This window comes from Perissodus microlepis, chromosome 3 (assembly GCF_051167445.1).
Source record: "Perissodus microlepis isolate ML-2025 ecotype Zambia chromosome 3, ASM5116744v1, whole genome shotgun sequence".
Classification (NCBI taxonomy): domain Eukaryota; kingdom Metazoa; phylum Chordata; class Actinopteri; order Cichliformes; family Cichlidae; genus Perissodus; species Perissodus microlepis.
Window position 1 is genome coordinate 34445816 of NC_140463.1, and position 22120 is coordinate 34467935.

The 22120-nt window shown below is 40.4% G+C and overlaps 1 protein-coding gene across 1 annotated transcript; it reads left to right on the forward strand.

Annotated features, from left to right (window-relative positions):
- The first annotated feature begins 1639 nt into the window (after window positions 1-1639).
- Window positions 1640-20946, forward strand: LOC146391298 (active breakpoint cluster region-related protein). Its single transcript, XM_084924164.1, has 22 exons — window positions 1640-1990; window positions 2164-2282; window positions 3014-3118; window positions 5190-5423; window positions 8358-8465; window positions 8550-8604; window positions 8678-8730; window positions 8888-9025; window positions 9155-9276; window positions 9447-9615; window positions 9947-10060; window positions 10153-10228; window positions 11778-11873; window positions 12083-12157; window positions 12260-12357; window positions 12759-12860; window positions 14572-14735; window positions 15011-15150; window positions 17005-17139; window positions 18547-18652; window positions 18974-19115; window positions 20760-20946. The coding sequence occupies exons 1-22, from the start codon at window positions 1885-1887 to the stop codon at window positions 20859-20861; spliced, it is 2559 nt and encodes an 852-aa protein (XP_084780290.1). The 5' UTR covers window positions 1640-1884; the 3' UTR covers window positions 20862-20946.
- The last annotated feature ends 1174 nt before the right edge of the window (window positions 20947-22120 follow it).

Consider the following 22120-nt stretch of genomic DNA (forward strand, 5'->3'; position numbering starts at 1 on the left):
TTACTTTACGCCTGGCACTCCACCTTCTTCCTCATACGCTCTGAGTGGAAACTTTAACATCACTGAGAATAAACAAGACAGTATAGACACCGTGTGAGACAAGCGTCAAAGTAAAGACTGAGTAGGAAAATCAACAAAGTGCTTTATTAAAACTGTAAAACAAAAAAGGTTTCTCCTTCCACTCAATCAGTGTTATGGTGCTGTGGGTCTTTGCATTCACCAGCTTAAAAGTGATTGTTCCTGCTTCTCTGTTTGGAGGCTGATGCAGAACAAGCTCAACCAAATCCTCAGAGTTGCAGAATGACAGGTTATAATGCACGTGACCTAACAGAGAATTGTTCCACAAGTACAGAAAACATGGGAGAAGAAATCTGTGGAAATTGCACTTTTTTTGCTCCTTAAGACATCTCAGACTGCTCATCGTCTGCTGTCTGAATGGATCGCTCATTAAATGATGAAAACAATTTAACAAGAAAAATACTTCCCTGCTGTTTGCTTCAATTTTAGGGGCAAGACTTGCGCCTGGAGACCGGCTGTGGCCCAGGTGAGCACTTTTGATGTGGTTGTGATGTGGTGCTTGTGCGTCTTTACACTTGCACTTTAATGTTTGTCTGAAAGTAATGCACTCTGAGTAATTTATTCTCTCTGTCAACAGCTGACTATTATTTTTTATATCAGCTGTGTCCTAGCAAAGACCTCACAGTTTTCAGTCTTGCTGTTGTAATGTGCATAGACTTTAGTGTGTGCTTCCGATTTTATGTTTGGGAAATTAGATAAATGGTTACCTAACAAACATAAACATCAATCTTCCCAAACACATGTTTTCTATTCAAAAAAGAAGGAAAATGTAGTATTCTGTATAGTATACTTGTAGCTAAGATGCGGAAAGAACGTGGAGTTATTCTTTCATCATGTGACCTAACATCTATTTACTTCTACTTATCAAGTTCAGTGGGGTAGGACGGCTCACCAGGGTGGGATTGATCCTGGACAGGATGCCTGACCACTGCAGGGCAAACACAAAGAGACAGACCTAGTTAAAACTGCCAAGCAACTTAACCTTCACACCTCTTTGTGCTGTGGGAGGAAGCTATGGCGAACACTCAAACTCCACATAGGAGGCCCCTAGGAGTTTGAACGTGGACTTTCTTTTTGTGAGGCAGCAGTGCTAACCACTGCACCACCATGCTGCCCTGACGCATTAAATCTAATATCCTTTGTGAATTGCTATAACACCTCTAAAACTTCAAGGTTTAACAATACCACCAACTGAACTAACCCACAGTTGTTTGGCCCACAGCCACCATTTCCAAAAAAGTGCTTAGTCTAAACCAGAGAAAGACTTTTGCCACTGCAGACACGCGTTTTTATGAGCTGACACTTTATCAGCATATGTGATACAAGTTTATAACACTTCTAAATGCGTAACTAAAAAAACTGACCCCAAAGAAATCTTTGAAAAAATATTGTGAAAAACGTGTTCTACTTCATCCAAAAGGTCCTTCCTTCCTTTCAACACTGAAAACAGAAATTAGGTCAAAATACATATATGTATTTAAAAAAGGTGTTTCGTCGGTCTGATATAGAGAGTAGATCAAGCTAAACTCTGGCTCAACTTACCTCAAACTAGTGTGGGAACTTTCCTTCAACTACTTTCATCTGATATTCATTTTTTTTTTTAAAGTACAACATATAAACACTACGCTGATAATATTCCTCTGATGGGAAGTAGCATGCAACTGTAAGAATGTATAAAATGTCAGTTGCGTGCTCTCATGAGCTTATTTCGCGCACACAGGAAGTTATGCTCGGGTCTCTACAGTCTCCTTTTGTGCACCGTTAAAAGAAAGAGGAAGTTTTGTGTCACCAGCTGAGTGCGTTCACATGCTGCGCACCGCAACACTCAGCCAGCGCGCAGAGAGGACTTGTTTTTCGGCTATGGATGTCTACCAGGAGGCTGTGCAATATCTGGAGTCACAGAACATACCAGGTGAGAGTAGATTTAACCTGAATGTTGCAGCCGTTTTCTTGTTTTGTTTGCTGGGAGGGGGAAGAAAAAACAATTTAAAAAAAGCTCTGCTATTAATACTTTTTCAAAGACAGAAAGACAAAAACAGAAGTAGATGTGAGAGATTGTGAGCTTTTCTCCTTCTGACTGAACAGTGTCTGCTGCAGTGGCAGAAGAAGCTGATGTCTTGGAAGAGGACGTTTTCCCAGAGGAGGCAGTGTCCTGTTTTCTCTCGCCGCTGAACACTGAGAGCGTGGACTTCCCTGACACCCCTGTGAGTTCACAACTCCAGTGTTTTGTATCACTGCACACTCTTTGTACCTTCTTGAGTTTGTCTTCTAGACTGCATTCAGTTTTGCAATACTTGTATTTTCATGATGAAAATGGAGAAGGATCAATGGCCTAGTGGGAAGTACATATAAAAACCTTTCAGCACTATAGTTCTCACATTTTATACGTGAGTAAATTTGAAAGCAACCAACACAGAACAGAAAGTAGACAGAGTGAAGCAGAGCAGAGCCATAGAGCTTTATGTTGGTTAAAAACACACAACTGCAGGTAGCACCCAGAAAGACAAACAAGGAGAAATCTAACTTTGTGTTGCAAAATCTAGAACAAAGGTACCTTAAAGAGTTTTAGTGTGGTTCCCATGTTTATCTGACTTATGTTTGAGGGGCAGTTGCATCTCAGGAAGCTCTCGCATCATATACAAAAAAACATCAAACAAATTAAAAACATTGTACAAACCTGTGAAACTCCAACAACCCGTCTGAGATTTGTGAGAAAAGGCCTGCAGCTCAATTTGCTCTTCATCGCTTGCTTTAGCAACGGGACTCCTTTAACAGGAACGTCTAACGTTCCGATTCACCCTGTAAGTCCTGATGATAACTGTGGCCTCTTTTTCAGAGGTTGGCATCACAAATTTTGTAAAAACTCTTTGACAATAACCTTGAGTCTGAGGGGGCGCTGTGATGTATTCTCATGCTCTGCACACCTGTGATCCAGACAACATGCAGCAAGGAGGAAATGCTGGAGAGGAGGCTCACGGTGCTGAAAGGCATCCTGGAGAGCGAGGAGGTTTACCTCAGAGAGCTGGACACCCTGTTGATGGTAAGATCAACTCACACAGACACAAGCACAAATTTGCATTACTCAGTTCTTATATTTAGCTCTCTGTTCTTGTTATTCATAGACAGATTGTCATCACTTGTTCACTGGACTGAATATTATTTTGCAACAATAAAAGCTATTAGACTATTAATGTTTCACTTCTGCTTTGTTGTTCAACTGTAACCACACTTACTATAGTGATTTAAGCCTGTTCTTTGTTAGTTAACATTACCTTTTTTTTTAGCATGTTACACAGGATCATGTCCGGCAATCACATGCAACAAAGTCTTGATTATTCAGCTTCCTTCTTTAGTGGTAAATAGATTGTTCTCCTTTGTGGATTAGGCTTCCCTTTTTCTTTTTATAAAACTATTGAAACCACTCCCATGTATAAAGTAAACATGTAGCACAAGGTGCGAGAAGTTACCTTAGCTTTACGTGGCTCTGAACAAGGGGATCGTTTTGCTGAAAGAATGCAGACAGTTTTTAACGCTCATCGGTGTCTCGTTGCTTGTTTTCTTTTGTAAACTAAAGTACAGGTGTGCTCAGAAGTTTACATACACTCATCATAAGTGTGAATGTCATGGTAATCTTGGGCTGGTATTCCAGTAGCACTGACAGCAAAACAGCCTCAGGGCATGATGCTACCACCACCATGCTTGACAGGTTTCAATTCATCGTTATTCCTCCAAAAACTGTTCTTGTCATTGTGGCCAAATGGTCTGACCACAAAACTTTTCACCAGAAGGCATTTGGCTTGCGAATGTGGACTACTGCAAATTTTAATTGAGCTTAAAGCATTCAGTTTTGGAGCAAGGTCTTCTTTCTTGGTCGACACCCTCTCAGTCCACGTTGATGGAAAACTCACTTCACTGTGGACAGTAACATGTTCTCACTCCCAAAGTGTAGCATATTATGCTATGTGACAAATCGTCGGTATGTTACGCTTTTAGCCACCCAACACGATCCTATGTTATGCGTTTGGAAAAAGGAGGAAACATGAGAACTGTTTGGACTCAGTCTGCATATGTCGCTTTGGAAGACACTACCTAACACCATTAAGGTTGTGGTTAAGGTTAGGGATAAGGTTAGGATTAAGATTAAGGTTTGGGTTTGGGCTGGAATACACAGCTGGAACGTCTGTTACCGCCGGGACCGTCATTCTATTGGATTTCATCCACAACTCGTCGCATCCCATGGGAACGCGGAAGGTTACCTTTCGCGTTCCCATTGGACGCCTTGGGACGTGACAAATCATTGGTATGTTACGCGTCGGTAATGACACTGGGCTGGTTCCAGTAGTCTCCAGTTTATTGTAGGCTTGAGCTTTGGTGGGTTGTTGCTGAGCATCCTAACCAATTTCCTCTTGTCTGACTGTTTGGATCTTCTTCCATTTCTTGGGAAAGAGGAGACGCATCCAAGTAACTTGCACTTACGATCTTAGAATCTGCAGTCGTGCAGAAATGTCTCAGAGAGACCTTCCCAGCTTGTGCAAATCTGCAGTTTCACTGAGTTCCTTGGACTTTCCCATTGCTCTGAGTGTGTTGGTCAACCAAGTGCCAATAAGTGCTATCAAACAAAATTAAGTCAGGAAATGATGGCGCAATAACGAGTGCCTGAATCTATTTTTCCTTCTCTTTTTAGTGCTATTAATAACAACAGCTACACGCATTTCCCCATTCTTACAGTTTCCGACTCATTTAACAAAAGACAAGAAAAAAGATGTGAGAAAGTAAATGAAATTGTGTGGTTGATCCTTTAGCATGGCTGCTGTGTTTTGTGCCGTTGTGAGCTCACCACTGTACTCTTATCACTGAGTGACTAAATGTAACATTTTTGCTCTTCCGGTTATAGTGGTGGTTTGCATGCATGTGCCAAAGGCAATGAGATGGTTGAATAAAGCTTTGCGAGATGTATCACATGTGAACTGCACATTTCACACATTCATGTCCTTCTCACTTCACCACAGCCTATTTCTCTTTTCAGCACACCACATTGTTCTTCTTTCTCACCCACACTGGCTGCCATTTAACACAACTTTTTTTTTTTTTTTTTTAATTTTGCTGTCTAGCCCATGAAGGCTCTGCGGGCTTCAGCTGGGACCTCTCAACCAGTTCTGTCCAGCCAGCAGGTCCAGACCGTTTTCTACCAGGTGCCTGAGCTCAGAGACGTGCACCAAACTTTTTACTCAGGTCTGAAGGCCCGTTTGAGTGCTTATGACCAGACTGAGATCAGCCCTGGTAATGAGACAGAAATGAGATGCAGAGGCTTTGAGCTGGTGGTCGGGGACCTGTTCCAGAAAATGGTGAGTTTTTTGTTTGCATTGTATGTTATGTTTCAGTTGTGGAAATCCGCAGAGAGATAAACGACAGTTCCCTAATGGCTCAGTAGTTACTCTCCATTCTCCTTTTTCAGGACCATCAGTTAGCGTAACATGCATGCCGTTAGATTGTTGGAGGAAGTTGTGGGATAATCCGCACATGGACAGGGAGAATTAGGCCTCAGCTAACCAGATGTTTGAAGGAGGAACTTTCTTCCTGTGAGGCGGCATTTCTAACCACAGTGTGACTGACACTTTTTTTCTGAGCACACAGTGGCTCTCCTTAAATAAGTGACAGCAGGCAGCTGTTTTAAAAGACAAACACTTCATTGTACACTGAGCAATTATTTGCTAAGGCATAGACTCTGTGTTTATGGACTTTACTATAATCACAGAGGAGTTTTTAACCACATATTTTATGAGTTGAGTCAATGAAGATAAGCAACATAGAGAGAACGCGCACAGCTTCCTGCACAAACACATTAACGTCTTACATCAAAGTGGTCAAGCATGAGTATCAATCTGACACAAGATGTTCTGCAGAAATGCTTTTCTGGAACAGACACTGAGCTTATGATCAGTGGGATGCCAAATCGCAGCTGCTTGGCCTGAAATGGTGCTTGCTGGGTAAAGATATGCACGTAATGTCCACATTCATTTGTAGCTTCATTGCTGCAACAATCTCACCTGAGGTTGGTGTGCAATGGACGCATCTGAATCAGTCATACAAACCAAACACACACACACACACACACACACATATATATATATATATATGTGTGTGTGTGTGTGTGTGTGTGTGTGTGTGTTTGAAGAAGGACTCATCCAGGCTGGAAAAACTGATCAGGAAGGCTGGCTCTGTGGTCGGCATGAAGCTGGACACTCTGGTGACAGTGGCAGAGAAAAGGACACTAAAGAAACTGCTGGACATTATGGACAATGCTGGGCATCCTCTGCATACGGCCATAAACAACCAGAAGAGCCTGTTCAGTGACAGGTTGCTTCTCCCCAAGACAAGAACCAACAGACTTAAAAACTCCTTTGTCCCACACGCCATCAGACTGTTTAACTCCTCTCTGGAGGGGAGAGGGAGGGGAAACAGGAGGACAAAGGAGGGGGGAACAACTAAGCTGTAGTGCCTCTTCACCTCACTGTGCAATTACCTTTTGTGCAATACTTTTTGTTAATAGTCAACGGTGCAATAGACTCCATACTTGAAATGTGCAATCCACTTGTATTTTTATTTTATTCCTATTTATTCTATTTATCCCCTTTGTATATTTTTATCTATATATGTCTTTGTATTTATATATGTGTGTGTGTGTATATATATATATATATATATATATATATATATATATATATATATATATATATATATATATATATATATATAATATTCTGTAACTCTATAACTTCTGTCGGTGCTGTGCTTATTTGGAACCGAATTTCCCAGAGGAACCCACCCGAGGGAAGTTTTATCTTATCTTATCTTATCTCTTATATATATATATATATATATATATATATATATATATATATATATATATATATATATATATAACGACTGCATTAAGCTCTGTTGTTCCTATTTCCTGTTTGTGTGTAACTTCATAAACAGAATAAAATTAGTTGTGTTTATGAAGTTAGTGAAATTAAAAGCTGTGGCCCGCAATGTCAAATGAGTTTGACTTCCCTGTTGCAAACGTCATGGTGGAGGGACCATATTCCCGCTGACGTGGTCCTGCTCCTGAAATTCCGATACATAATCTCCAATAAAACATGCCTGTTTGCATTTGCTGTGCATTTTAAAAATAGCAGTGGTTCAGTGGTTAGGATTGTTGCCTCACAGTTTAAAAACATTCTTGATTGTGTTTGATTATTCTAAACTGGATGCAGGTGTCAACACGTAGCAGCGAGATGATACCAATGCAGGACACAGAGCCATCTGTAGCGTAATAAAAAGTGAGTCTTTATTGGCTGACTCAGCAAAAAACCAAAAGGGAAAGAACAAAATATCACAAAAAAGATTAGAGTCAAGAGGCAGACACAAACTGACTATATACTATAATATACAGATGTACATTGGTGGGTGACTGGAGGAAACAGTCAAACACAGGTACTACAATGAAAGGTAAAGGTGGTAGTAATGAAAAGAAGAACAGCAGAAAGGAACCTTCAAAATAAAACAGGAAGTAACAATGAGTCAAAGACAACCATTATGACTAACGCGAAACATGGTGACAGAGGCAAGAGAACACAAAAGCAGGGAGAACCAAAAAATGCAACAAAACCAACAAATACAGCAGTGACCAAAGGACAACAAGTGCTTTACCAAAACTCGAGAGCATGACATAGGTGCGAATGAAAGAAGGATAAATAACATAATGAATCGAATAAAGTGCTGTAAGGATCTTTGTGGCTTCTACTGTAAAGTGCTTTGAGTGCTCATTAAGATACACATTGTGGTGCAGCTACAATACATTTCCAAACACTTTTATCATTTTCTGAAGGCAATATGACTTTTCAAGTCTCATATTGTGATGAGTCAGAGAGACACGGTGTGACAGATGCCTGAATTCCATCTGGCTGTTTCAGTTTTAGGTTTTCTGTCATTATTTTACTGGAATGGAAATGAGCTTTTGTTTGTTGTATGTAAGACCCAGGTTTTGTCCAGTGACTCTGTTTGTCGGGAAGATATGGCTGATAAAAAGGAAGGATGACATCATTAACAGAAATCTCATTTTCTCAAGTTTAGACATTGGGTTAAAATTTTTACACACCAGGCAATTTTAGATGGCGATAAACAGCCTGAACTGCTGCTGATTTATTCAGGCTATTTATCAAGCGTCACACAGCTGTATGTGCACCGAGGTTAGACTTTGGACCTTTTTCATCCAGTGTATTTTACCTTTGCAGGTGAGCCAGATTGGTCTGTACGGTGGCTTCATTGAAAACTACGTGAAAGCTGTTGAAGTGGTTAGGAAGTGCACCCACTCAGACCCTCGCTTCCGAACTCTGGCAGAGGTACTAAAGATCCTGCACCATCACAGTAACATTTAGCTGAGTCACACTGCATCATTGTTACTGCATCTTCTGCTGCTTTTTCAGAGCATGATGTCTAACAACGGCACAGACAAAGCTCGGACTACGTACACATTTGAAGGTTTTTTTTTGTTTTTTTTTTACAAAATACATACATGTCTGCCAGGGTCTGACAGCTCTGTTTGTGTTTATAGCTCTTCTTTACAAGCCCTTGGACAGAGTTACAAAGACCACATTAGTGCTGCAGGTAAGACCTGGACGATTTTATTAACATCCTCCTCTTAGTGTTTTTTAAATCGCTCTGGTGTTTGATTGCATTATTTTTAATGACGAGTTTTTTCCTGGAGCAGGAGCTCTTTCTTGTTTTGTTTTTTTCTGATTTGGCAACCTCTGTCATCTTGTAGGATCTCCTGAAGACGACGCCAACAGAGCATAGAGATTACACAGCCTTACAGGAAGCTCTGAGATTGTCTCGCAGCTTCCTGTCTGGTGTCAACGAGAGTTCACAAAGTAAACGGGAGGTCACGTTAAGTCGTGGGATGGTGAGTTTAGTCTCCAACCCGATCCCTTCAAATGAATATGAAGAAAAGTTATATAGGACGTATGCCCTGCTGAATGTATACAGGCACCCATTTTACAACATGTCTGTGTGTGTGTGTGTACTCTCCCAGAGACGCCAGCTAATGCGTGATGGCTTTGTGGTGGATGTGAGTGAGAGTGAACGCAGCCTGCGTCACCTCTTCCTTTACACCGACCTCCTGCTGTGCACAAGATTTAAACATGCAAATAGAGGGTGAGCTTAGCACGAGAGCGCATTAAGGCTTGTGGGGAATGTGGTCAACCTGCAGCATGCAGTGTGCATCTGCCTTTTCACAGTTAAAAGGGAACACTCTTAAAACTGTTTAAAGGTGTGGAAAGACTCACAAAATCTCATGACGCCTGTTCATGCTGTGTTTCTCCTAGGAAGCAGGACCAGTACAGATTCTGCTGGTATCTGCCTCTCGCCGGTCTAAGACTTCGTTGGGTTGCAGACAAGGAACGGCCGCCAGAAACCAACGTGCGCTTACACAGCATACGAACAAAGATGTACGTCCTGCGTCAGCAGCTACTACAGCAGCTCCGGCAAAATCCGGTGTGTGTTTATGACACAGAGAGTGAGAGAGTAACCAGATGACTTAAATGTAAACATTTCTGGTAGCACTTCATAATACAGCCTGCAACCTACATTTAACAACGGGGTTGTTTTTTCTAGTACCTAAACATACTCATCAGTCTGCACAGTAGAACAAGGGACTAACAACTTTTAGTTTTACAGGAAAGAGGAAACAAACAATTTTAATAACTTTTTAAAGTGACCAGACAATGAGATAATGGTGATACTTAAGTATTTTTAGGTGCTGAAAATGACAGCCTAAATTCAGAAAACATACATTGCAATTGTCACTGCATTTCTCTGTATGAAGAAAACATCCAGGAGCCTGGCAGCTCGTAGCCAGAAGAAACTGGAACAAATGGAGCTGATGTTGCTCACACACTTGATTGCTTACAGACTGGAGCTGCACAGCCCCAGTGGCAAGGTATACGAGCACACACACATTCTAATGTAGTTCACTTAAGTCCTAAACAACAGACTAAGATTACACAATGGCCTGTTTTTGTCTTATCACAGAGTCACACTCTCCTCTTCTCCTCTCTCTATGAACTAGAAGAATGGAGGCAGGCCATACACAAACTCACCACAGCTAGTGAGTACACAGCTTTTGACCACTCTGGAGCGTAATTACGGCTACTCTGCAAATCTATTTGTAGCTTTTCAAGCACTGTTAAGTCTTTGTGGCCAGCTGTATGTCATGAAAGTTTAATTCAAGTGATTGAAGTCAATCTCGCCCCGGAGCATATTTTAATTTAGTTTAGTAGCTAAATAATGAACTAAACTTAATTAATTATTTCGTTTAATTTATTAACATGTGTAATTACTTATTAAAATACCATCTTCTGTTGTGCTGCTAGCAGGCTGTGTGTAAGAGTTGAGTCGACTTAGGAGAGAAGCGAACGTGAAATGTCTCGTGGACAGCATGCGGTTTCTTTTTATAAAATGCCTACTTGTTATGTTTAAGGAAGTTGAGGGTCTTAGAAAATGTTCTGTAGGTCATGTGAGGCAGTGTTGCATCATTTATATGAGCAAAAAAAGAAAAGAGAAAAAAGGCCTGCATTTAATATTTTCATCGTGTCTCTAGTAAAGTGCATACTTGTTTCTGGCCACTATACGCTGGTTATAATACTAGCTAGCTTGGTTGCTATGCATGGGTACATCGCAGAGCCAGATAACAGCTAATTACCGTTACTACACACTCACTGGTGACTTCATTAAGTACAGCTGTTAAAATGTGTGTTTACTCGTATCTCATATCGGATATCTCATCAGAACACCACATGACATTAACTTGCATTTAAGTTTGTAGCCATTGGTCAAGGTCGCCTGCTGAATTTCAAAGTGATCATCAGAATGAGGAAGAAATGTGACATCGAATGTGGTGCGGTTGTTTGTGTCAGACGGTCTGCTCTGAGTATTTCAAAAACTGCTGATCTGCTTGGATTTTCCCACAAAACCATCTATAGGGTTTATAGAGAATGGCATGAAAAAGAGAAAATATCCAGTAAGTGGAAGTCCCCTAGTTGATTTCAGAAGTCAGAGGAGAATGGCTGAAGTGCTTTGATCCAACAAGAATGCAACAGTAACTCAAATAACCACTTGTCAAAACCAGAGTGTGCAGAAGAGCATCTCTAAATGCGCAACATGCTTGGACGTTATAGCAGCAGAAGACCACACCAGGGGCCGCTCCTTTCAGCTAAAGGAAACTGAATCTCATATGCTCACCAAGATTGGATAATAAAATGCTGCCTGGTTTGATGAATCAGATGTTCACATCAGAATTGGGCAAGAACAACATGAATGCATGGCTAAATTAACAATTCAAGCTGGTAGTGGTAGCATTTTCTTGGTGCACTATGGGTGCCTTAGTACGAATTAACATTACTTAAATCCCATAGCTATATTCTTTTAAAATGGGAGTAGTTAGGAGCTGACCCCACTTTTGGAGTCAGCCTCAAGTAGTCAATATGAGGAATGGCAGTTTAGGGTTTTTTTGGGGGGGGGGTGCAGCCTGCCTTTTATATGCTTTATTTTTTTTAGCTTTAATTGAGCTGAGCTTCAAGTTTCTCTCACTGGGGTCCAGACTAATGTGTTACTCTTCTGTCAGCTGATTGTTATTTGCTTTGTGTCATGTTTGCCAGACATAGAAACTGTCCCTCCAGACTTGCTCACGTTGTCCAGTTCGTGTGTGAAATTGAGAATGACCCAGCAGCCACCTCTACATAGCACTAACGCCGGTACACATCTAAGACTCACTTTTTTTCTCACCACACAATCACATCTGTGTCTGAAATGCAATACACTGTGTGAGGTTCTCTCTTTGATATTTACATGAGACCCACAATACCTTTTACCACAGCTTTCCTCGTGTATGTCCTGTATTACCATTACGCTTTTATTCAGCGTGAATAAATCCAGTGAGATTTGTCTCTGTCTCTTTCCTCAGGACTGAACGAGGAGGCGTTATGTGGGACTTTGAGTGTGGCCATTGATTCTGCCGCTGGCCTACAGCAGCCAGCTTGTATGCTTCTTAGCAATTTTGAAGCATCATGAGAGACTGGGCTATCTTTTGTCTACGCTAAATAGTTTTTGGGTCATTAATGATGCTCTCTTTCTCACTCAGGTGTGTATGTGTGTGTGGAAGTGGATGGCTTCAAGTTTTACGATCAGCAGACCCAGACACACTCTTCAGTCCTCAGCCTAAACCCTCACTGGGACCAGGTTAGACTCAAGCCTTTTGAAATATGAAACATTACATTTGGCTTTAATATTGAGTTCATTTGTTAAAGTAAAGAAAATAAGAGACATCAGAGCATTTGAGGAAAAGTCCTACAATCTTGTAGATGGGATTTGTCAACCAGTTCAAGGTAGCAATTCTTCATTTCTTCCTCATGTCTAGACAGTATCCGACATGTCAGGCTTGAGCTTAGGGGATTACAAAAGTCTGCACTTTTGGTGTGACAATACTATGCTTTAAACATTATCAGAGGCAGTAAAATCAACACTAAATCCGACTAGTAGGCTGAAGTGAAGGATTTAGAATAAGACAGATTCTCCATATGCAGCTTAAGGAAGTTAAAGTCTTTTTTCATTGTTAACATCTTTTTTTACATTTTAAACAGGAGCTGTCTTTCCAGGTGGACGGTGCACAGAACTTGAGGGTGTTATGTGTGAGTCAGTCAAATGGACAGGATGATATTGTTCTTGGAAAAAATACAGTAAAGGTACGGAGAGGCCTAAGAACTTCAGCTTTATCTTTATTAATACCAGTAAGCTGGTTTTCAATATAATATTAAACATATAATCCAAGATCTTTCCCAGCAACACTGAAGAAAAAAAAAATGTAAAAATGGGTTTTAACAGTTGCAGTTCCTCTTTAATTTGCAGAGATGATTAATGTCTATTCTGGGTTTGAGCCCACAGAAACTGTGGTTCACGTTGTAACAGGACTTGTCCGGGATATTTAATACCAATTAGTGAAAATGGAGTTTGAGTCAGTGTTGATGGCTAACTTAGCTTGTACTTTTCTAAATGCATGCATTTGCATGTAATCATTGGTTATTATAAATCTCTGGCTTGAAATGAATTGAATTGAATGATTAGCTGAAGTACTTTTACTATTTGGCATCGTGGCCATTTTTCACAAACTGGCTCAAAATAGAGGACGAGATAACAGTTCCTACAAGAGGTTTATTCAAATAAAACATCTTAAACATAAAATTATTTTAAGCATAAAATACCTAAGACACAAACATCAAAGTGGGTGATGACAGCTGGAGTGAAAGCAGAAGGGAAATGCAGGCAAGTGGCTGGGCATCAGCTACAAATTTTAAACTACAGCAACAGTAGTGCACCATTGTTTCCAATGACAGTAGGAGAGACCTGCCCTCCCTAAATGGGCCCCACTCACTCCCATTGTAAGCAATGAAAGCCACTCAGCAGGAAATGAGAAGGAGTTATCCCTCTGTGAGTGAGAAAAAGAAGAAGAGAAAAGAGGAAGAGAAAAAAGAAAAATGAGGAAGCTTTTTTTGTTTTTGGAGCAATCAAATGAATCATAGATAACTAAATGCTTAAATAACATTAAATAACTGTGAGAGAGACACATGAATAATAGAGCATCACATCATTTGTTTTTGTTTATTTTGACATCTTCTTACCCTAACCCCCACATGGTCACTGCGGATGGCTGGCCCTCCCTGAGCCTGCCACAGCTTTCTTCCTGTTAAAAGGGAATTTTTCCTCCCCAGTATCCCCAGCTGTTTGCTTATAGCGGGTCCGTTGATTGTTGGGGTTTTCTCTTTATTATTACTGTATCATTAATGGGGTTTTTTTCAATAGAACGGTTGTTTTAGGTGTCAGATAATTTATAACATAGTAATGAATGTTCTGTGAATTTTTGCTTGGGTCTCCAACAAAACCTGTAATTGCCACTGAATTTAAGAGACAGAGAGTAAAGTTTTATAGCCTGGAAAGCCTAGGTGAGCTACATTACCTGATGGCCCTTCTATGTCAGGCAGTTATCAGTAAGAGTAGGCCAGGATGTCCTTGAGACAACAGTAGGAGGGTAACATAATCTAGGTTAACCAATAGGGCATAGGACATTGTCTAAACTTGACCTTTGGCACACATAGCACGCAGGAACCTATCCCAGCTACCACAGGGCAAGAGGCAGGCTACATAGAGACAGACATATTGCTTTATTTTCTGTCTTATCTTGTGTAACTATTTTTGAAAGGTATTACATAAATGAAGCTTATTATTATCATTAATGTGGCACGTGCCTTTTTTTGCCAATCCAGATATATAGGTTAGGGGTAAAAATGCCCAATGTAATTATTTCACCAGACAGATTTTTTTCTAACTAATGATCCTACCATTTCCTTTATTTTAAAACCCCATGTCAAGTTGAATTTTACTTTTTTCTGTGTTCATCAGTTGGACTCTAAAACTCTGAATAAGCGATGGAAAAAACAGACCCTACAGCTGGGCCAGGTGGAGCTCACCCTCTCTCTCAAGTACTGTCCCCACCCACTGGGACCACCCAGCTCCACAGTTCAACAGCCGCCAATCTTTGGCGTCCCCATTGAAACCGTGGCAAAGTAAGTTCCTGCCTATCATGTCAGTGTGTCAGCTGGCTCCCTCTTGGCCTACCCGAACAGTCTAGACACCTTGAAACTGAAAGCTGTAGCTCGGTTCAGAGTTTTATTTCCCCTGTGTGCCCTTTTGTGGAGCTAGTTTTCAGTTTAATTTGTGGGAAAGTGGATTAAAGGGAAGCAGAAGTGTGGCGGGAGTGGAGATTGAAATGAAATGAAACAGCCTATCAATCAAATGCAACATAACTTACACAATGCTTAAACTCTCAATCCTCTGTCAGACAGGAGGGAGTGCTGGTTCCTCATGTGGTGCGATGCTGCGTGGAGGAAGTGGAGAGGAGAGGCATGGACGAGGTGGGAATCTACAGGATTTCAGGAACAACCAGTGAAATCAGCACGCTCAAGGCTGCGTTCAACAACAGTAAGAAAAACATAACACAGAAAAATGATATTTTTGTTGGAAAGTGCAGTGATAAAGAGTTGTTGCAATGCAAGGAGCAGATTGGTGTGAGCTCCAGTCATCAGACTCTTCACTCAGGTCTTCTTTAACATGACCCAGACATTTTCAGCTTCCTCATCCTCTTTTCTAAACATTATTCAGGACAGTCCTTTTGTTAATAGTAAAAGTCAGTGAGAATCAGGAACTGCAGTCAAGGGAAATAACATGCATGTTTGTCTTTGAACTTCCTTGATCCTGGGTTTATCTTCCCGCCAAATAGTGCCTCATATCAGCATGGTAACAAGTTTTTACAAGTTTTGTTAGGAAAACTGCAGCACGTTATTGAAACATGTGTAAACATACATGGGAGTACAGTATATAAGGTAAAAGCAGCATTTGTGCAGTTCTAACAAGGTTAAGTCAATATTTCAACTTTATACTCCAACACAGTCTGAGCTCTCTTAGGCAGTTTGCTTGTCATTTCTGTAAGAAGTCTTCAGGAAAAGTTCTCCAGGTTTCTTTAAGGACATTCAAAGCTCTTCCATGAATGTTGGCTGGATTTAGATGATACTTCAACATTGAGGTCTGGGCTCTGGGGAAGCCAGACCATGACTGATGGTGTTTCATTGTGTGTTTCTATCCAGGAACACTTTAACTGAACTGTATTTGGGATGCTTAAAAATGAAATTGAAATACCTCATTCTTTTCTCCTTATTTCTCTTCCTTAAGAATTCCCTTCCTTTTTTAAAGCCACACTTTTCGGATGAGGTTTCAGTGAACAGCAGATTGATAAACTTAAGGGTTCTCAGGTCCTGGGTATTAGATACACCTTTTTCCTATTTATTAAGGACAGTTGTTGTTGTTGCTGTGAATAGTTTTTTAGGCCTACTTAACAAAAGAAAAGAAATCGGTCCAAGTGCTGGACTGAAAATGATTGAAAAAGCTGCAAATATCCAAAGAAAAATATTCATATATTCATATATTCAAAATATTCATTTAAAAAGAAAACCTAGAGAACTATTGCTCAAGATCACTTGCGCAATACTTGAAAAGATAACATTTCACTGCTTTGAAGCAACATAAAACAAACAAAAAAAGAAGAAGAAGAAAAAGAAAAGTGATTCCAGACTTTTGCACAGTGCTGTATGTTTGTATTTAGCAATAATGTTTGAGCACTAAACATACAGTATAACTTAAAGAGATATAATTAAAATGCTTTGTCACAAAACTGAAGGCTCAAAGGCTCATTGGTGGCAGACCAAGAATTTTTAAAAACTCAACTATCACCAAAATAATTCAAATTAATTTCTTTGAAATCGTAACTTTCTTCTAGGAGAAACACTAGTGGTGACATTTGACCTTGACTCTTGAGTTTAGGTGCAACATCTCAGAAACATTTAGCCCATAAATCTCTTGTTAGTGCTGCACTGTGCCAAAGATAGCTGACTTTAAACCCACATGTTTCTTCTATCTAGGAAAGAACTGACTGAAAGGTGAACACTGTCATTGTTGCTAGCGACTAAAATGTCTGTTTAGCTAAAAATACCTGATTGCGTTAAAAACTTATGCACGCATTCAATATCAGACAGATTAATCAATGAACGGCAGTCTTGGAGGATGAACACTTAATATGCAGGCAAAAGTATATTATGGTCTGTTTGTCTTGTTTATCGTAAGAAAAACAAAAATTGACTCAAAATCTTTTCCCTGATGATCTACATCTGCAATGCAGTGCATACCCATACATGTTCTTGTGCCTGTGAGGAAGGAAGTGAAGGCTAAAAGAAGATACCTGTAATAAAGATAATTATCATTATCTGTCCCTTTTCTGATCAGATCTCCGTGAAGCGGTGACGAAGCTGAGAAGCGCAGAAGTGAACGCTGTGTCTGGTGTTCTCAAACTTTACTTCAGAGAGCTGCCTGAACCCCTGATACCCACTGAGCTTTTTCAGAGTCTGACAAGAAGTCTAGGTATGACAACACATCCCCAGTACATGACAAAGCATATGCATACTGTATGCATACTTCACTGAAGTTTAGCTCTAAACCTTTAAACTACTTGCATAGTTTGTTGTTAGAACTGGTATCTCTTCAGTGCAAATTCATCACCTAGAAGCTTTTTACTGCTTGTAAAGGAATGAAAAAAAGAGGCTAAAAGCAATCATCTATCAAAATAGATATTCTGCTTCCTGTGAGTTTTCACGGCCTGAAAACTGAAGCCAGTTCAGAAATGCCTTAGATGTGCTTTCTTTTTAATGACAAGCAAGAGAGATCTGGCTGCATAAAGGCCGATGGCAAAACAACTGTTGATCTATGACCACAGTGAACTGATAGGTTTTTCAGCGCTAGTTTCAAGTGTTACTGAATACAGCATGATGCACATTTGCATGTGATGGTTTTCAGTAGAGCGAGAAAAGAGGAGAAAGCAGGGTACACTTCAGGGTGGGCCTGTTTTACATTGTGGTTGTGGTTGATTACTCATTTGAGAGGGTTCCTGTGTGAACACAGAGGAAAGGTGCTTCAGTGCGTCCTTATTACCCACCATAAGTGTCCTGTTTGACCTATCTCTCTCCCCTCACCCCCCAACTGGTCACAGTAGATGGCTACCCCACCCTGAGCCTGGCACTGCTACATGTTTCTTCCTGTTAAAAGGGAGTTTTCCCTTCCCACTGTTCAAGTGCTTGCTCATAGTGTTGTCTGACTGTTGGGGTTTTTTGTCTATTATTTCAGAGTCTTTACCTTACAATATAAAGTGCTACCTTGAGCTTGTTTTGATTTAATGGTTAATATATAAAATGTAATTGAAATTGAATAAAACAAGAGGATAACACACAAGGTGAAGTATCTATGGTGTGCGTTTTGGTGCGTCTTCAAGACATTGTTAAGGTAAAGAAAAGAGCATTGAGATCAGTAGCTTCTGCTGCCACATTATTTAGCATTGTTATTAATATTTCACATTATTCTTTTGTCTTCTGCATGTTTTAAATTGAAATCAGAAAAAAATGATTAGGAAATGACATCTGCGGTAAAAAAAATTTCGCAAGCTTTGCTTGTGCTGTGTAACGTGCTTTAATTGTCAGAACCACCCCTCGCTCACCACATCTGCTTTCAAAACACAATATGGCAACAGTCAAAATGTTTTGGAGATTTCACTGTGGCACCATACAAACTAATGGGGAGCGTCCATCTTTTATATAAACTCTATTTTACATACAGGGGAAAAGGGGTTTGTATATAAACCCTGAAATTCCTTCTGCAGAAGTGAACAATAACCCTATTTCCCTAAGCTTTAATGACATGAACAGCACCTTTAAATGATGCCCTGTGAGTCTCACAGACCCTACTCAGTTAACTGCATCCTGGCTGATTTTCATGTAGACATCCAAGAACAAAACCCACGGCTGGTCTCCATGTTGTCCCTGCTGCAGTCTTGTCCTGATGCCAACCGCCACACCTTCCTCTACCTGCTGCATCACCTCCAACGGTATGAATCAGGCACCACAGCTTCACCCATGACATGGTTATATTGGTTTAACCTTCAGGATAATTATTAGAGTGAATTTTGCTCTCTCTGCTAGTTAAAACTGAAAAATGCTTACTTTTAAAAATATGTAGGAATATGAAAAAAAATACACTTAGCTCATTAAACAAATTGCACAAAATGCTGTAATGGTCAGTTAACTAGAACACCTTACACAGGGAAGTAAGAAATATAAACTTTATTTTTTATCTTTACAAATCAGCTGATATTTTCAGTCTGTGCCTAAAACTTTTTAATGTTTTCAATCTTTTTTTTTCCTTCCAGAATCTCAGAGAGGCAACACATTAACAAGATGTCTCTACTAAACCTTGCCACTGTGTTTGGGCCGAGTCTCCTACGCCCCCCAGTGGCTGGGCAGGGACACCATGGGCCCACTGTGGATATCTCTCAGGAGGTGGTGGTACAGGTGAGTGGATACCTGAGAAAAAGACTGATGTCTGGAATTGGCCGTGTTTAACACAATGTCTGCAAATGTGCTGTATTTTATTTATTTTATTTTTTCTAGTGATTAATTAATGCCAAAGTGAAATAATTAGTAAAAACAAATGAAAGGTGAAAGTAAATGTCAGAGTAAAGAGCGAGCATTACTTACCAAAAAGGCATGGTTTGAAAAGAAATCAGGAAATCACAAACCTAAACAACTGTGAGCTGGGAGTGTATAAACTACAGGTCAGGTGAGTGGGAAACTTGATAAGAGAAAATGTAATGACAAGTTGAGATTTGCATGAAAACAGGCATAAGATCATATCGTCCAAACTCGACTTCCTACCTCCTTTTCCTTGGTATCAATGGGAAAATTTGTTAGGTCAATGAAATTTGTGATGAAGAGCTCAGGAAACAGTATGATGCCAGATGTTTTACCGTGTTGAAACTACAATGTCCAGAAAGCAGTCTGCAAAATTTCCCCCTTACTTCAACCAAACTTGTTGGCACGCTGATCTCATAGGAAGAAGATCCTAGGTTTGAATCCACCAACCAGCTGGGGTCCTTCTGTGTGGAGTGTGTATGTTGGCCCTCTATGGGTACTCCGACGTCCTCCCACACACCAAAGACATGCATGTTGGGTTACCCAATGATCTGACACTAGACATAGATGAGAATGATTGTCTGTCTCTATTTGTCTGTTTCAGAGACAGAGGTTGGGGGCTCAAGCCTACACCAGCTAACCTGATGTAAAAATGAATTAACAAATATTCTTAATGCTGGCAATAGAGCAGTAGACTTAATTAATACAAATTCAATTACAGCAAACCTTAAAGAAAAATTGATATAAGCTAGAACAGGGGTAGGCAACTCCAGGCCTCGAGGGCCAGTGTCCTGCAGGTTTTAGATCTCACCATGGGTCAACACACCTGAATCAAATGATTAGTTCATTACCAGGCCTCTGGAGAACTTCAAGAAATGCTGAGGAGGTAACTTAGCCATTTAAATCAGCTGTGATGGATCAAGGACACATCTAAAACCTGCAGGACACCGGCACTCGAGTCCTGGAGTTGCCTACCCATGAGCTAGAAGCTTGATCTGAAGAGGCAGCATCTTCATTATTGTTCATATTTCACCTTTGGGTTTAAAAAACTGTTGTTAAAAAATAAAAACCTACTAAAAAGCTATAGTGTGAACATGGAAACATACTTCTGTTTAACATTTATAAGATCTGTCCCACTTCGTTAATTTTTCTGATAATTTTTAGGACATTTTGGGTTTTTTGACTGATTTGCTATGAAGGCTGGCTGGACCATACTTTATGGTCCAGCCAGTGCATCCTGTGCTAAAGGAGGTAGTAAAGGAAACTTTACCTTTCCTTGGTATGTAGGGAATTCAAGCAGCTCTTTTTTATGGCTGCTCAGACTATTCAGTTACACCTCGTGACTCGATCAATGACTGAAACTCCAAAAAAGTATGACATAATGACATCATCCGTTTTCAGTTTCCAGAAATTGTGCAAAATTTTGAACTGAAATACATTTCAAAGCTCTGAGGTGTGTGATAACTTAGAAACGTGTGTTTCTTTCACCATGGACCTGATGCGTGTGTGCGTGTGTGTGTTCAGGTCCAAGTCGTTTCCAGCTACCTGCAGTGCAACAACCTCCCTGAAGCCCAGCTCTCTCTGCCACATGACTCAGACACTGAGGATGAGGCCACCCACATATGAGACCACCAGCTGTGTCATGGCCAGCAAGACATATAAATGGTTAGAAACCTCACTGTGAGAGACTGCTGTAAGATTACCAATAAGAATAAACCTATTTATTGAATTTTAAAAAATGAACTCTTGTGTGTTTTTTGCTACATTTAAAATTTGCAAAATTTGTTGTTAGATATGTCCCGAACAGCAGGTCGTAAAAGACATGTCAAGCATTTAAACTGGCCAAAGCTAAAATAGTTCTATACCTACATCACACATTATATTAAACTTACATAATATAAAGTAGGAAGCAAAGAAAAGCAGTATTTTCAACATTAGATTCAGATAATGATGACTTTTCGTGTCAGTTCAGTACATTCATGACCTGTTAGGTCAGCGTACCAACAAAGTCTATTTAGTTTTCAGTAAAGGGTCATCTTAAGGAATCAAAACTGAAATCTGTTCAATGTTATTTAATTCCCTTATTTTTTTAATTCTAAGGATGACTGCCCAGGCAAAATTAAAACCCAATTTTTTTAAATTTCTGTCTTTTTCCTCATTTTTACTCAAAGCTGCTCACAGGAACTTTAGCAAAAAGGGTAATTTTAAGTAGGTTTTTTTCAGAGTAAGTGAAGCAGATTGCAGTGGCACACCAAGTGCTGTGAAGGTGAGATGTGGCTGCGGAAAAATCAACCACATTTCATTTGTAAGAAGGTCAGCGGTCACCACTCTGAGCCTGAAATCTAATCGGTTATGGTTCAGATCCAACTAGACGGAGTTCAGTATGCTCCATAAAAGTCATGCACACACAGGCTCGACATACAGCATGCTGGAAGCCTCCACCCACACACACACACAACCCACGTTTGACCCATCTACACCACATATGGGAGTCTCTTTCCAGCCACGCCACCTGGGCAGGCCGGGCTAATGTTACCTCCAGCCTTTTACCCCAGTGCCCCCGCCATCAGTCTTTTGATCGCTAATCCTGGACTCCGAGTCCTGCGCACAGGGTACTAATAGACTGTAGAGTGTGTTTAGACGCCATAAAAACATCCAGATGAGCCCCCATCCCCCCCCCAAAAAGAAACGAATGGCAGGGATCACCCTGTTGCTCCCTCCGCTATAAATCACCTGTCCCCTCTAACACGGTGGCTGCCAAAATAAGGTTCTGCTTAATGACTACAAAGACAAAACGAGCCTCCCATTGCAGACTACAAAGGGAGCAGAGCTGAGGAAGGCCTGACACATCCCAGACATTTGTGGCCAAACAGGGACCAGACGAC

What these genes read in the sequence shown, in the direction of transcription:
- LOC146391298 (XM_084924164.1), top strand. Translation starts at nt 1,885, where the DNA reads ATGCTGCGCACCGCAACACTCAGCCAGCGCGCAGAGAGGACTTGTTTT. An exon ending in TGGACTTCCCTGACACCCCT is followed by an intron (nt 2,283 to 3,013) that starts GTGAGTTCACAA and finishes CCTGTGATCCAG; the next exon opens with ACAACATGCAGCAAGGAGGA. An exon ending in TAAACCCTCACTGGGACCAG is followed by an intron (nt 12,358 to 12,758) that starts GTTAGACTCAAG and finishes CATTTTAAACAG; the next exon opens with GAGCTGTCTTTCCAGGTGGA.